General features: G+C 54.9%; 2 protein-coding genes across 7 annotated transcripts in view; one reads left to right on the forward strand and one right to left on the reverse strand.

The window, feature by feature from the left end:
• Positions 1-2,411: 2,411 nt before the first annotated feature.
• Positions 2,412-14,960, reverse strand: RAB36 (RAB36, member RAS oncogene family). 6 transcript variants are annotated; one of them, XM_081122469.1, is made up of 11 exons: positions 14,695-14,960; positions 13,939-14,021; positions 10,901-10,992; positions 9,086-9,151; positions 8,568-8,669; positions 8,279-8,343; positions 7,330-7,381; positions 6,350-6,431; positions 5,942-6,032; positions 4,326-4,423; positions 2,412-3,867 (listed from the first exon to the last, which is right to left on the reverse strand). In XM_081122469.1, the coding sequence occupies exons 1-11, from the start codon at positions 14,762-14,764 to the stop codon at positions 3,745-3,747; spliced, it is 924 nt and encodes a 307-aa protein (XP_080978595.1). In that variant the 5' UTR covers positions 14,765-14,960; the 3' UTR covers positions 2,412-3,744. The 6 variants fall into 6 exon arrangements, with proteins under 6 accessions (XP_080978595.1, XP_080978598.1, XP_080978594.1 ...); XM_081122472.1 differs by having other exon boundaries at positions 4,304-4,423; positions 14,695-14,946; XM_081122468.1 differs by having other exon boundaries at positions 6,350-6,427; positions 7,326-7,381; positions 14,695-14,946.
• The window catches only part of RSPH14 (radial spoke head 14 homolog), a 68,694-nt gene continuing 67,808 nt past the window's right edge, over positions 14,915-15,800 (forward strand). Inside the window, exon 1 of the mRNA XM_081122466.1 lies at positions 14,915-14,966. The gene's annotated coding sequence lies outside the window, so the exon portion shown is untranslated. The remainder of the gene's footprint in view (positions 14,967-15,800) is intronic.

Here is a 15,800-nt window from a genome sequence, read left to right on the forward strand (position 1 = left end):
TTACAAAATCCATTTATAACACAGTTTTCTAACAGACATCAAATGCCTTGAGCAATGAGTGCTTTTTTAAAACTGAGGTGAAATTTACATAACATAGAATTAACCATTTTAAGGTGAACAATTCAGAGGCATTTTGGAAATTCACAACATTGTGAAATCATAACTTGTATCTAGTTCAAAAATACTTTCATCATCCCAAAAGGAAACCCCATACCCATTAAGCAGTTGCTTCCTATTTCCCCTCCCTCTAGTTCCTGGCAACCACCAACCTACTTTCTGTCTCTGGGAATTTACCTATTCTGGATATTCCATGGAACCTTACAATATGTGGCTTTTTGTGACTGTCTTCTTTCACGGATCATACTGTTTTCAAGGTTCATCATGCTGTAGCATGTATCAGTACTTCATTCCTTTTTAGGGCTGAGTAATATTCCATTGTACGGATAGACCATGTTCTGTTTATCTGTTCATCTGTTGGTGGATGTTTGGCTGGTGTGGATAATGCTGCTCTGAACCTGTGTGTACACGTACTTGTTTGAGTCCGTTTTTAATTCTTTGGGGCATATACCTAGGAATGGCATTCCTGGGTCCTATAGCAATTCTGTGGTTTTCAAGGAACTGCAAGGATGCCTTTTTCTAATTCATGCAAAGGCACTGTGTGGGTGGGCACAGTGGCACTTACGAGTCGCACAGTCTTCAGGGCTCATATCCACCTAGCTCTTGCCAGCTGCCCACCCTGGGGCTGGGGGCTCCATAGATGGGACTTCCTTTCACCCTCACAACCATCATCTGTGCAAGAGGCAGGGGAGGGGGCTCAGACTTGAGCCCAGCCCGCCTGAGTCCCAAAGCGCTGTTTCTGACCCGTGTCATCAGGCAGGATTGTCAGGTGTGGCATTACAAAGATGGCAGGGCTCTCTTGCTCCTTCCCTGCCCTGTCTGTACCCCTATCCCCACCCGCTTTGGGGGTCAGAGGCCAGAGGAGGACTCCCTTCAAGGAGGAGGCCCACATGACCCCCATCTGTCATCTGTCATCCACCATCCATCATCGGCCAGCCCCAGGGAGCTTTAGGCAAGATCTGGAAAGTGGGGCAATCAATACAGCTGTTCTTTAGTCCTGCTTGCTTGTGCTGTGCTGGACAGTGCCTGGCTGAGCACCTCCTTCAGGCTCCCCGCCCCCAGCCCAGAGTGGGGAGCAGAGGTCTCCTCGGGACCTCCTTGGCCAAGGGCTCCAATGAGTGAGAGTGTGGGCCTTTCCTCCCAGGCCCCCTCAGCTGTAACTCCGCCCACCTCCTGCAGAATCAATTATTGATGAGGCCCTTACAGCCCGGGAGTCCCAGGGGAGTATTGTGGCTGCCTTCCAGCCTTCCGTGAGAGCACAGGGGCAGGGGCAAGATGAGCCTGTGCCTGAAGGCATGACCACGGACATGGTCCAGGCTGTGGCTTCCAGCGGTCAGAGGCCCAGAGCACCCTCAAGCCAGGCAGTGCCACGCACCTGTGGGGGACGAGGGAGTCCTGGGGCTGCTCTGCTTCCCTGGGGGACTGAGTGGGAAGCAAGCTGATCAAAGGGCCTGCCCACCAGACTGACAGCTCCCATAGTCACCTGGGATGCAGGCTCAGACAGGTGGCGGGTGGCCCTGAATGCTGGGGAGGCATCTGGATGGGGGGTAGAGTCCGGGAAGGATCTGCTCTTCCTGGACGGAGGCGGTATGACAGCCACAGTTCCAGTCTGCTGAGCAGCTTCCCTCAGGGGAAGGGCCGACATATGGGAAGTGACATCGGGAGGCCATAGCAGATGGCAGAGTAGCCCGGGAGCTGCTGGGAGGGTGTCTTGTCTCGGGACGGTAGCCAAAGCCCTGGGCTTCCTGGGTGGCAGAGTGCCCAGCCCCCACCCCACCTCCAGGAGCCCTTCTCCCTCAGAAGAGGGGGACCCTCTCTGAGCTGTGCACTGCTGAGCTGTGTGCTCTGACCCACACCTTCTCTCGTCCCTGCCCTGGGTGTCCTCAGTCAGGTTGCTGTGTCCCCTCTGCAGTCCCCCATGGCCTGGATCTCCTCTCCCAGGGCCTCTCCTTGGTTCACTAGTTCTTACTCATGTGAATGAATGAACATGTGAATGTAACTGATCTGTTCTCCTCCATGCTCCAGCTCTTAGGTGACCTTAGGTCTCCCTGCTTAAGAAACTCTGGTCCCTCTGGAGAGAGGGGTAGTGTGTGCGGAGAGAGGTCATTCAGATTAAACAACAAGCAAGCAACAAATGTCGTGGTTGTGCTCACACAGGAACAGTCTGGAAGGAATCCTACCAGCTGTGAACAGCGCTTACTTCCCAGGAGTGCCACCAACTGGAGGGGGGCCTTCATTTTGCATACAAAGCTATGTACCCTCGTTTTGTTTTACAATAAGCACGCAATTCCTTTAAGAATCATTTTTACAAAGAAGTATTTTATATCTGTAAAAAAAGAGAGCTAAAAATGTGGCAAAAGGGGAGTAAACAGAAAAAGATGCCAGTATTCTTCCCCCACTGATGTTTGGCAGTCGCTGTGAGCACCTGTAGTGTGCCGGGCACTGTCCGGGGTGCTGGGCAACACTGACCAGAATGCTGCCCGCAAAACACTGAGCATCTGCGCGAAGCAGGTGGGATGTGCCCAGACATGCCTGCCTGCCTATGGCACAAGGCGGGCAGGGATGAGTGGCTCACACCTAGGGCTGTGGGAGTGTGGGGTGGTAGGGGGCAGTTAATAGCCCCCATGGAGAAGTAACAGGAGGGCATGGAGAGGGCGGGGCACTCTGGGCAGGAGCTGGGGATGGGGGCCTGGGCTGTTCCTGCCTGTCTGGGTGTGCAGGAGGGGTGGTGGAGACAGGAGCACGCTAGACTCTGGAGGGCCTCCAATGTCCTCCAAAGACATGTGGATGCCATCGCAAAGGTCCTGAGAGGCAAGTGCCCAGTACTTTCTCATTCCCAGTCCCTTCTGGTGCAGGCAGGTGGGGGAGAGGGGTAGTGGGGGCAACAGTAGGCACTACCCAGCAGAGTCTAGGTGACTGCCACCGGTTATAGAGCAGGGCAGTGCCATGCTCAAGGGATGTAGCAGCGAGCTACCCCAGGGGCAGCTGGGCAGTCTTTCCTGCAGCTTGGTTGGGGAAATCGATTGTCCAGGGGGGCCAGAGGGCTATGAGCGGCCTGTTCTGCTGGACCTCGCCCACTGGTCGAGGAGGAGCCAGAGATGGACCCTCAGCCAGAAGTGGCCAGAGAGGCCTTCTCATCCATCATCCTCCAGAGAGGCAAGGCTACCCAGGGCCCCTGCAAGACTGGCAGAGGGACAGTGGACAGGAAGACCCAGAGCTGCGAGTCCTGTTGCAAACATAAAAGTCCCTGGTAGGGATTCCTCATGTGCTGACTCTGGCAAGTCCTGCTTACCGGGACCACTGAGATCAGAAGGATTCGGAGGCCAACTACAGAGAGCTGAGGAAGAGCACCCGGGCAGATGCTGACATGTGCTGAGGGCAAGAGATGTGGGCCGTGTGTCTGTAGTCTGAGGACTCTCAAGGCCAGGGTAGACTGGTGACTCTGTAGGTGAGACTGGCCTTCCAGATATGACCACAGTGGCCCACAAGTTGGGCAGTGTGGAGTCCCTGGGCAGCCAGTGAGGGCCTTTCCTGGCTCCCGACCTGCTAAAGAGAAGTGGCTGAACACTGGAGCGGTGGGTAGACAGACACATCGCAGAGTTCAGGCTCCATGTCACCCCTCCACAGTCACAGAAGGCATTGTCCATGTATGTGTCGGGTGTGGAGGCGTCTGACACAGCCCCAGCTAACAGCAACCCAGGCTGGAGGGCGTCTTGCTCTCTTGGGTCTCGGATGGACTTCCCTCCATTCCTATGAGGAGGGGAGAAGTCACTTGACATCACCCAGGCACCTGCAGGGACACTGGACAGGGCCCCCACTGCTGATGCCCTCTGGTGACTGCTGGTCAGAGCTGTGAACTTGAACCTCAAGGCCTTTCATTCAAGGCCTGGCACAGAGACGCATCCCAGGTGATGGAACAGAATGGGTAAAGGTAGGTACTAGGAGAGCCAAAGCCAGGACACACCCAGGGAGCCTGGAGTCCCAGCCTGGCCCATGAGAAGACTGCCAGGCAGACAAGGGGAGCCAGGGAGGGAGTCTGAGCTGGCAGGTGGGGTCAGGGAGACTACAGGCCTGAGGTTAGAGTGATAGGAGAAAGGACAGCCCAGAGAGGGGGATGGGAGGAAGATGGACATGGATTTTAGGTCACAGGCCTGCTTCCAGCCCCAACCCAGCTGCCTGTACGCACGGATGAGGTCTCCATCGCCGACCTGGAGCCACGAGCTGCTCCTCCTGTCCAGGTCTTGCAGCACCGACTGCTCGAACGCCAGGGCGGCCACACGGCTGAAGAAGGCCTTCACGTTCTCCCCTGTGAGCCCACGAAACAGCTGTGACCATGTCGGCCTCTGCCCTCACCCGCAGGCGCATTGGGGTGGGAGCCAGTGGGTATGAGGTCAGGGCAGTCCACCTCTGGGGCTGCCTGGGGCAGTGCAGTGCACTGGCTTCCCCCAGGCTCCAGTCCCCTCCTCAGTCTGGCCACCTGCCCCAGCAGCTCCCTCAAATCTCTGCTCCTTGGCTTCCCACAATCTATTCTTCTAATCAACCGGACTGAGCACGTCCTGTGGGCCAGGCGTGGGGATGTGTGACAATCATAGGGTGCCCGCCCTCCTGTAACTTGTGAGCACCTGTCCAGTGGGCAGCTGTGAGGATTAACATGTGCTTCCAGCCCTACATGGAGCCTCTGGGGACCCTCCTCCAGGTGAAAGAGGCTGCCCCCCTGGCCACAGGATGGGGTTCCAGTCCCCCACACGCACACTGCCCTGTGTAGCCAACAGCCTGGACAACTGCACAGAAAAATTCTGTGTGGCCCACAGGGAGTCCTCGGTGAACACGCAGTTACTCTGATGAGAGGGAGGGTTCTCACAGGGCAGGGGGTGCAGCAGGAAGGAGCAGAGGGAACCAAGGCCTGGGTGCTACCACATTTGTGTTGTGTTGGGCTGGAGGTGGTGCTTCTACCTGTGGCGCCTATCCTCAGCCTTCCCGCTCCTCACCTAGCTCCTGGCCAGCGCCTGCTCTGGCCCCTCACCAGGACAAGGCCTACCGTGCGGGCATAGTGCCTGAGTCCCCAGATCCTCTGTGCGCCAGGCACTCCCTGCCCGCTATTTCATTTTATGCCCCCAACAACTTGTGTTTTCAAGGTCTTTTCTTTGCTTCTCTGCATTGTCTAATTTTTCCCAGTGAATACATATGGCTTTTGTAATTTCAAACATGCTTTTTCATTAAAAATAAAATGAGATAGACAGCATCACCTGCTTCCCAGATGAGGATACTGAGGCTCAGAGATGCTGGGCATCTTTCCGGGGCCATGGTGAACAGTGGCTCATGGAGGAAGGTGGCTCAGGGGCCAGGGGCCAGATCAAGTGTGATCTGAATGACAGCTGGCAGCCGTAAGCAATGTTTCAGTATCTTCCACAATGCCACCCAGGGAAGGGATGGGAGCTGCCAGTTACCAGGCCCTTCTATGTGCCAGGCAGTGCCTTTCACACGGCATCCACAGGTTGTGGGCAGGACGCTGCAGTGGTTACAGGTGAGGGCTGAGTTCTAATCCTAGACCTGGCACTGCCATCCTGGGACCCTGGAAGTGACTTCACAGGGACAAAACTGCCCTGCCCAGAGGGTCAGGTGTCACTATTCCTGTGGCCCATGGGGCAGGGCTCCCAGTCTCCCCTAGAGATGAGGAGACTCTGCTCAGGCAATGGGGAGCCCTGAACAGTCATAAGCATAGCTGGCTGCGACGGAGGGCAACTCGGTGGCCCGTAGAAGGAAATGCATGAGCCTCCCACAGCTGGCCCGAGTCCACCATGGCGATAGCCCCGTGCTCACTCACCTGTCTTAGCTGACACCGACCAGTACTCGGCCTGCATCTCGTTGGCCAGGCGCACGGCCTCCACTTCTGCCTGCTCACACGCCGCCCTTGACTGGGAGAAGTGGTCCTTCTTCAAGGGGGCACCCTGGGAGGTGGCCGCCCACCTCCCACTATGTCTCCTTCCTCCCCATCTCACCCTGGGCACGCCCCAGTTCAGGGGTTGGTGGGGGATGCCCACCCAGGGGTGAGACCCCAGCAGTCCTGGGCAAGTCTGAGTACCAGCTGCGCCTCCCTGAGATGAGCGCCCCTAACTTTCAGGTCCCAGGCCTGTAGTCTTCAAATCCTCATCTGGCCATGTCAGTGCCACCCTCCAGTTCCCAAGCTTGGCCTGAAATCAGATACATTTTCCTGGGGGCCACCACGGATCACCAGAAGGTCCTTCTTGGTTCCCACGAGAAATACAAAGCAGGAACCCGGCTCGTTCTCTCTCAGTGCGTCCTCCAGCCACTGCCTGGAATAAACAGAGGGTTGATGGTGGTGGGGGTGAGACTGGCTGTGACAGCCCTACCCACCCAGAGAGGCCTGAGAAAGACCAGGGGATGGGTGCAGAACCGATTCTTCCCCAGGGCTGGGAACACTGAGCCGGGAGATGCCTTGAGGGTACCTTGACCCACACTGTCTGAGAAGGCGCTGGGCCTGAGGCCAGAAGGGCCTTGGCTGGACTACAGGGGAGTGGGGTCACAAGAGCACCGGTCAGGGGAGGTGGAGACCCAGTCTTGACCACAGTTCTGCCCTTGCCCTGTGTCTACTTGGGCGAGTCCTGCACTATTATGAACCAAAACGCTCTCCCAGCCTCCCTCACAGGGTTTGAGGGATGCTAGAATGACCAAACAAAAGCGAGGGGAAGGCGACTTGGTCCATTAGCTGGGTGATTCCCGGAAGAAGCAGGAGGGCTCTGGGAACTGGTCATGTTGCCAGCTCTCTTGTCTAGATCTCTGCCCAAGACAGTAAGTGCCAAATCATGTCCCTTCAGACAGGACCGGATATCTAATTTGCAGGGCCAAGGAAAAATGAAAATCCAAGGCCCTTCATCCAACATTAAGGCTTTCAAGATGGCAACAGCAGAGCAGCAGAGCAAAAACAGGCCCTTCTGAGCACAGGCCCCTGCGACTATGCCGGTGATGCACCCTCAGACAGCCTGACTTCAGCATGTGGGTGCAAATCTTGAGTGATAGGGCAACTGAATAGTAAGTCACCTGTGGGCAGTCCTGACAAGAGAGCTGGTCCCTCACACCTGCCATCAGGGGCCCAGCTCATGGGCTCAGCTCATGGGCCCAGATTTGGGGAGCCCTTCCAGGTGGTTTTCTGAGCCCAGGGGGACCACAGGGGCTGCAGATTCCCAGACTTGCCTGGTATGTTCCAGAGTCTGCACGTCAGTGAGGTCAAAGGCTGTGATGATCACTGCACATGTGGGGAAAAGCCAAGAGCTGGTCAGCAATAAGTGAGACAAAAAGCGCGTGACAAGGGCAGCTCCCTTCAGGCAGCTCTCTGCTCCCCAGGAACTGCTGGGGTGAGCCCCAAGGCACTCAGCTCTGGCCCCCACAATGGAGGCTGGGAAGGAGACATCCCATGGCTTCCCCTCGTGACCCACCCTCTCATGCCCTCCCTGACCCACACCCAGCAGTCACAGTAGGGGATCCAGTGAGGCAAGATGAGCTTGGAGCTCCTGAGTTCAAATCTCCCCTCTGCCATGCATAGCTAAGAGAGCTCGGATGAAGGCCTTAACTACCTGTTTCCCCATCTGTGAAATGGTGAGGACAGTTACCTCTAGCTCTCAGGGTTGCTGTGAGGTTTAAGCCAGAGCAGATATTTTAAAAGCTCTTGGTTCAAGGCCTGATGCAGGGCAGGCTTTTGACCAATGGCAGCTATGCCGTGACAGCAATCAGCAACAATCAGCTTTAGGGAAACAATTTCTGAGGAGCAGGGAGGGTGGAAAACAGAAATGCAGCGTGCCCCCTCTCCCCACCTCATCAGTGGCCTAGCCTCCCCCACCTCCCCCTGGAGTCAACTCTGCTCTTCTTTCTGGGGTCTCTGGACATGCTCTTCTCCCTCTGTGTGTCTTTCTGAGCTGACACTGGGGCTGAGACTCACTGGGAGCCCATCACCACAGGGTTCACAAGGGTGTGACTGCTGAGGCTAGTCCAGGCCCTGAGGACTGGCCAGAGGGGTTCTCAGTGCTTCTTGGGGACAGATATGGGGCCTGTGCAGAGGGCCCGGACTTAATCACTGTTTAGCTGGCAGGGAGCCCTCTGCTGCATGACATTGAGGGCCCTACCATTGCCATTACCCACTGCTCACCCTGGGCACCCCGGTAGTAGGCAGATGCGATGCACTTGAACTTCTCTTGCCCTGCTGTGTCCCAGCTGTCCGGTGGCAGAGAGAGAAAGGGAAACAGAGAAGTGGCAGATTAAGTGATTGCAGTAGTCGGAGCTCAGTAGGCTAGTGGGGCCATGAGCAGCAGTGCCCTGTTTGTTCAGACGGGTCCTCGCTGAGTGCCACTGGACAGTTGAGAAACAGTTCATCAGGGGTGTCCCCAAAGCCCGCCCATAAGCCATGCAGGCAATAGTGCCAAACAACAGGGACTTACATCTGAAGGCTGTAGGGGATCCCAGCAATCTCAAAACGCTCTATTTCAAAGTCCACCCCTATGGTGGCCTTGTAGTCATGGTCAAAAACATTCTTGCAAAACCTGTGGGAGCAAGTTATCAGAGAAGCTGCACAGAAGCTTCGCTCACAACAATGAAAGTCTGGAGGCAACTAAAAGTCCAGCCATTGGGAATCATTAAAGAGATGAAAATCCATAGAGACAGATCATGGAGAGACAGCCAACAAGAACTATGTGGGGGTGGGAGGTGGGGGGCAGGCTGTAGCAAACACTGCAAGTCAGGGGCAGAGAAAGAGAAACTGGGCACCCTTTCCTAGCGAGGGCAGTGAGGGGTGAGCCTATGGCAGTGAGGGGACAGTGTGACCAATGCCAGGGTCCTGAGATGCCATATTCTCCACTGACCCCACCATCTCCCTGATTTCCTGCACGCCTTCCACGGGGTGTGGTTCCCAGCAGTCTCCACTATGACAATGTCATCTGGGCCTCCCAGGCCTGCTTACCTGTGGATGAGGCTGGTCTTGCCCACGTAGAGGTCACCAACAACCACCACCTTGGAGAGGCTGAGCCTGTGAAGAATATGGCCATGTGGCTCTCAAGCATGGTCGCAAGAGTATCTTCACATACTGACTCTTCCTTCCCTGCGCTCCCCACCTGTGAGCCACCCCTCAATCCTGGACAGGTGACAGGACACTTGCTGAGACACTCTGGGATGACTGTGCTCATCCCCAGGTGTCAGAGAGGAGGGCAGGAGAGTCTGCTTTAGTTCTGGGGACTCTGCTGTCCCTGGGGATGTACCCCTAACCATGCTGAGCCCAAGTCCCTGACAGGAGAATTAGAGAATCTGGGCACAATGAGAGGCTGAGGAAGCACAGGGAAGAGCCCTATGTGAGGCTGCATCCACGCTGGGGGCACAGCCGGGAACCTGGAGCACTCTGAGGGTGCAGACAGAGTGCCCATGAGCTGGGGACACAGCAGGGGGGTGGGGGACAGAGCCCCAGCACCTCCTACCACCCCTGGGGCTACACTCCTGGTGGGATCCTCCTGCTCCTTGCAAGCAGTCACTCCTGAGAGGGACACACCCACTCCCTTGGAGGTTTCTGCTAGGGCCAGCCAGGCCAATGGCTCGTCATAGACAGAACTCGGGTCTGCAAGCTTGGAGGTAAATCGGCTCTGAGGTTCTCAGGCTCTCTGGGGACTCTGCTCACCAAGAGCAGCTGCCACCTCACTCTGTGTGTCCTGCATTCTGTGCAGCAGCATTCCTGGGACTGCAGGTGATGCTTTGAGTTTCTGCAGCTCATGTCAAAGCTCAACAAGTAACACCTGACCAGGCACTTCCTGTGCCCGCAGACATGAAGAGGGCACCTCCGTGTCACTGGTGACCTGGTGCAGCTCACCTGGCCATGGCTGTGAGGGCAGAGTCTGTGTCTACTCTGCTCCCAGGCAGCCTCTAGTTTTAGAACAGGGTGTCACCTACTCTGCTTCTCAGATGAAGGAATAAAGGTACTGCTGAGGTGCTGTAGGGGTACCTTCTGTGCCTCAGTTTCCTCACCTCCCAGTGCTCTTGGGAAGGGTCAGGGAGATCATCTGCGTGAAGCACCTGGTATGGTGGCCGTTACTCTCATCCCAAGACCACAGCTGCTCTGGACATTCTGACCTGAGCCCCCTGCCTCACTTTGAGCCACCTTGGGAACCTCAGAACTGGGCCTGCACTGCAACTTCCCCACACCTGTGTGACACCTCCGAGCTCAGCCAACTCCCCAAGCAGACTGTGAGCTCCTCAGGATGAGGCACCAAAGCAGGCCCTCGTACCTGTTTGTTAAAAGGAGTGAGTGTTGCATCCCTGTGCCAGCAGGGCCAGGTGTGGCTGAGGCAGGAACAAGGCAGACTCAGCCCTCACCCTCATGTGAGGAATCCAGGCAGCAAACTCATGATCTCTTGAGATAAGTGTGTTGGGCAGAGGAACTCACAGGAGGGGTGCCCTGCCCAGCCCAGTCCAGACAAGGGTAGGGGTAGTGGGGGGCTCAGAGAAGGCCCTTTGAGGACCTGACAGAGCAGGAAAAACTTTACAAAGGAAAAAGGCAAATGCTGAGACCTCAGGCTGAAAAATCACGTGCATGACTTACTGAGAAATGGGAAAGCTGTTCTGTATAGCAGAAACGTAGCCAATAAAGCCAGCTAAAATTCCCATCGTGTTCAGGCCTATCCTGGGTTGCCCTGGTGTAGTCTGGGTAAGTGTTTTACGTGTGCATTCACATGTCCACTCATGCACTCATTCCTTCCTGCTGGCTCCCCCACATCCCACGCCCTGTGCTCACCCAACAGTCCCTGTGTTCCTGCGCTGGCAGGCGGCATTGACCTGCCCATGGAAGTGCTCCTTGAGCTGCAGGCAGGCATCAGGCGTGTACCACTGGAAAGAGTCAGACAGACAGACAGACAGACAAATGGGCACATCACCCTGCAAAGCTGTGACTCCATCACCGAGCAGGACAGCGAAGTAGTGACTTGCAGGAACCACTTAAGCCTCACACCTGGCAGCCTCATTAGCTTTCCCTGGTCCCTCTGTCACATCCATCCTCTATCTTGTCAGCAGCATCAAGACTCCAGGTCTTATGTGTCCCGAAGAGGAGCAGCAGGGGCAGAGCCAGACCAAAGAGCCCAGGTGGAGACCAGGAAAGCTGGGCCTCACCTAGGGTGGCTGTGCCCTTACTATGGGCACATGGCAGGTTTCTGTCTCCTCTGGTCCTCTTGGGGTGAGACAAAGGGTGAACTGTAAGGGCCCTTTTAGCTCCAAGATCTTCCTATAGCTTCTAGAGATGTCTATGCTATTTTTGTTTTTAAAATATGTATATATGTGCATGGAAAATGCCCCGGAAGGCATTAAGGTCGTCCACAATATTTGGAAGACAGAACTAGGCAGTGGTTTAAGAGCACAACCTCAGGGTCAAGAAGACCTGCATCCACCCTTAGCTGCTGTGTGACCCTGGGCAGTTGCCTAATGTCTCTGAACTTTAATTTCCCCGTTGGTAAAACCTCAGGGGCTTGGGGGCATAAAATGAGATGTTTGTAAAGCACAGAGCTAGCTTGACACATACTAAGTGCTCAACTAATGTTCCTGGCTATTAAGATGCCATGACATGTGCTGAATGTACATTTGTTTCACAACTAGAAAAACAAACTTAAATGACCATAAGTTTTGTTCTCAGATTGTCCAAGGCTAAGCATAGAGTGCGGCAAGGACATGGAGAGAATGGCATCACTGGAGACTGCTTATGTGCTCTGCTATGACACGGCACCTGCTCTGTTCCTCAGGGCACTGCTTAGACCTACAGGTCCCCTGTGGCAGGGGTTTGGTCACATCCCTTAGCCCTAGTGTTTCTTCTGAGCTCTCAGGCATTGGCATGGGCTCTGGCCCATGTGCCCTCTCAGCTCCAGGTCTGACCAAGACAGCAGGGACAGTGGAAGGACCTTTGGAAACCTCACTGAGCCTATTTCCTCATCTCTAAAGGGGGGACACTCCTAATAGCACCTCTTTATCTGGTCGTGGGAGGATTAAAAGGGTAACGCAGGGGAACAGCTTAGCCCAGCAGCCCACACTCATTCAGAAGAGTGTTGGCTACGTAATATGGAAGCTGGCTGCTTTTTCCTGTCGACTTGTATGTCACCTTCAAATTGGGGCCCAGCCAGGGCACAGTGGTCATTAGAGGAATCCCTTAATTTTGGCTGGACTGGAGAAGTGTAATAAGGAAGGCTGGGCATGCAGTGTGAGCCAGTTTTAGAGACAGGAAAACTGAGGCACACAGAGTGAAGGGAAGGACTTGCCCCACCAGACCACAAATTTCTCAGGTCTGAAATGGTATGGTCCTGGGGTACAGGATGAACTTGGCCAGCTGGGGCCTGTGACTCCTGACTGCCACAGGCAGTGGGGGAGAATCTGACCTTCTGTGGAAACAGATGCCTCCCAGGGTAGGGGAAAGTCAGAGCTCTGTAGTCAACCACAGCCAGGTCAAATCCTGGCTCCACCATGCCCAGCTGTGTGACTTCAGGCAGCCCTCCCTAACTCTCTAAGCCTCACTGTCTTGCTCTGTAAATGGGGTCCTTCGGCCCCTAAGACCTGGACTGTTTTGTGCCAATCACATTTCCTTTCCTTTTGGCTCATTAAATGCCAGTCTTTGTCATCCCTGACAGTCTGGAAGTAATCGCCTGGGCGTCTAATGAGATGGAAAATCCTGGGGGAATTGTCCATGGGTCTGAGACATCAAGGCTTTCTTTGTGGGTGTGTGGAAAAAGAACTCTGGGGGGAAGCAGAAAAGGGGCAGGAGGAATGACTGCAGATCCAAAATACCCAGAGACTACAGTCACTTCCTTCTCTAACAGCCTGGGCACAGAATTCCAAAGGTAAAAGGTTACTCCATGGAGATTTCTCCCAAGCCACATGGAGGTAACCCAATAGCTGGATCTTATGTATTCTTCCAGAGATATTTTCTGCATGTATAAGCAAACATATACGTTTCTCTTCTCCTTTCTTTTTCTGTCACACATAGTAGTTTGCTACACACACTGCTCCAATCCTTGCATTTTTACTTTGGCTCTCTCTGCACATTAGCACCTGGAGAGGTGCCTCATTTCTCTTTCTTTGTTAGCAAGTAGCACTTTGTTGATTAAGCAGCTCCCTCTCCAAGGACATTTACATTGTGTCTGACCTTTAGCTTTACAAACTGTTGCAATGCCTGGCCTTGAATGGCTGGATCAGAGGGTGGGGGCATTGCAATGCTGGGAAATATTGTCCCACATCCCCTAAGGAGGTTGTACTAATTTGCACTTCTGCATAAATTAATGTTGGATTTTAATATAGATGGAAGAGAACTGAGTTTTCAGTAGGAACTGAGGGCAGAATGACAAGGAGGGAGAACCCTGGATTTGGTGCCAGGAAACTGGAGTGCTGTTTTGATAATCATAATAATAATAATGATGAGAACAACAACGGCCACTACTCAGGCAAGGGAGTTCCCGTTTACTATGAGCCAGTAAATTATTCTGAGTAACAATGGCTCCGAGAGGTTGAGTAACTTGCCCACAGTCACACAGCTTAATGACAGATTCAGGATTCATACCCACGACTGTCTGATTGCAAAGTCCCATGCCACAGTGTCTCCTGGCCCACCTCGGTCAAGACAACGCTATGTCTCCCAGCTTCTCAAGAAGTCTAGTAAGTTCCTGGAGTCTGTTGGCAAGGAGCTGACCTCCCTGATTCACCTGGTTTGTTTCTGGTGGGGAGTGTAGGTGGGGCAAGCTAGATGTGGATGGTCTCAGGAGAGTAGTGCACACGTAAAGGTCTGGCCTAATGACTCTCTACCTTAGGGAAGCTGGCGATGATGCGGTCCCGGCTCACAGGGGGCCCCAAAGGCGTCAGGGAGGACCTCATCCTTCCAGAGAGTTCTGTAGACCCAACCAGGGGAAAGAGAGTTAGGGAGCTGTGCCAATGCCCAGGGACTCACCTGCAAGTTTATGCCTAACTTTTTAGTAGCTTTAAAAACAGATCCAAGCCTCCTCCTCTGTCAGGAGCATGCTTCAATCTGCAGGCAGTGTGGTGGGGGTTGGGGACAGGCAGACCTGCTCCACCCTGCCTGCGGGTCCAGAATCCCTGGGTCTCTCTCCTCCTGTCGGATGTCCAACCGGGAGTGGCCCCTCTCGGCTGTGAGTGAGGCATGGCACACACATCTCAGGCCTCGCAGGCCGGTGAAAGAAGTGAAATGGGATGGGGGGTGGAGGGGCGGTTCCTGCTCCTAGTCTCTAAGGGATGAAGGCTCTGGGTGGGCCGAGGGCCTTAGGTTTCAGCCCACAGATCTGCCACCCCACCCAGGACGGGCCCCTGACGCCTAGTCAACAGCCCTACCTCTCCTGCTGCCCTCCCCGCTTCCACTCTAGGGTGGCCTTGACCGAGGCCTCTCGTCCTCCTCGCCCTGACCCAGCTCTCCTCCAGCACCAGCACGGGCCTGGCCCAGGGTCGGGGTTCAGGAAAAGTTGAGGCCCAGGGGCGCCTCAGGCCGGGTTCAGAATGTGGCGGTGGGAGGTGGGCCGAGGGTGGGGCCGAGGGGCGCGGCGGACTCACCCGCAGTGGCTGCGGAGGACCGGGGTTCAACGCGGCCTGGTCGGGCTGGGTTCGCTGCAGCAATCACCATGGCAACCACGGCCACGCGGGACCGGAGGCCGTCTGACCAATCCTGGACGTCGGGAGGGTTGGGTCTGGGCGGGGCTCACAGCGGAAATAGTCCCATCGCGGCCCGAACGGGCTGTCACCATAGCAACCAGGGCCAAGAGGAAGCGGTGAGCACTTGACAAGGCTACTGCCTGGACTCCGCGCGAGCGCCCGAGAGCACGACGGTAACGAGGGCGGGGCCGGATATGGGGCTGTGGGCGGGGTCAGAGCGGCCGGGGTGGAGCCTGGGCTCCTAAGGCGGGGCCTGGGCGGGGCTGACGGCGGAGAGACCTGCGCACTGGACCTCCCCGCAACCAACATAGCCCGCAGGGGTGGGGGCTCAGACTGGGAGGGATTGTGATGTGAAGCGCTTAAGTATTTATTTTTGTAATATATTAAATATGTGTTTTTTTTCTGGTTATGTAAATATTTCATAGTTTTTATTCTATATTGGTATGGAGGGATCTTTGAGATCCCTTGACTCCTTTCACATCCCATATCTCCTCTATCAGTAAATTCTATAGGTTCTACCCTGAAAATATGTCCAGTATTCCTATCTTCCATTGGTATCATCCGGTCCAAGCCTTCATCTTCTCTCCTCCTAACTGGTCTTTCTGCTTCCGCCCTTGCCCGTATTCTATTCCCAGTTCAGTAGGATATCCTGTTAAAACACAGATCGGATCATGTCCACCCTTGGCTCCAAACCCTTTAATGTCTCCTCGTGGCTCTCAGATTAATGAAGTCTTCATAATGGCCCAAGAGGTCCTCTGTGATTTGCCCTGGCCCCATTTTCTCTCTTACTTCATCCCCTAATTCTTACCACCCTCCTCCATCCCACCCCCAATTGCTCCAGTGGCCTCTTTGCTGCTGTTTTTCTAACAGGCCAGGCACACAGGTATTTGCACTGGCTGTTCCCTGGGCCTGGAACGCTCTTTCCCCAGATATTCACATCGCTCCCTTTCCTCACCTTCTTCAAATTTGCTCAGATGTTACCTCTAGATGAGGCCTCCCCTAAGTAC

The sequence above is a fragment of the Miniopterus schreibersii genome (genome assembly GCF_964146895.1).
Source record: "Miniopterus schreibersii genome assembly, chromosome: 20".
Classification (NCBI taxonomy): Eukaryota; Metazoa; Chordata; class Mammalia; order Chiroptera; family Miniopteridae; genus Miniopterus; species Miniopterus schreibersii.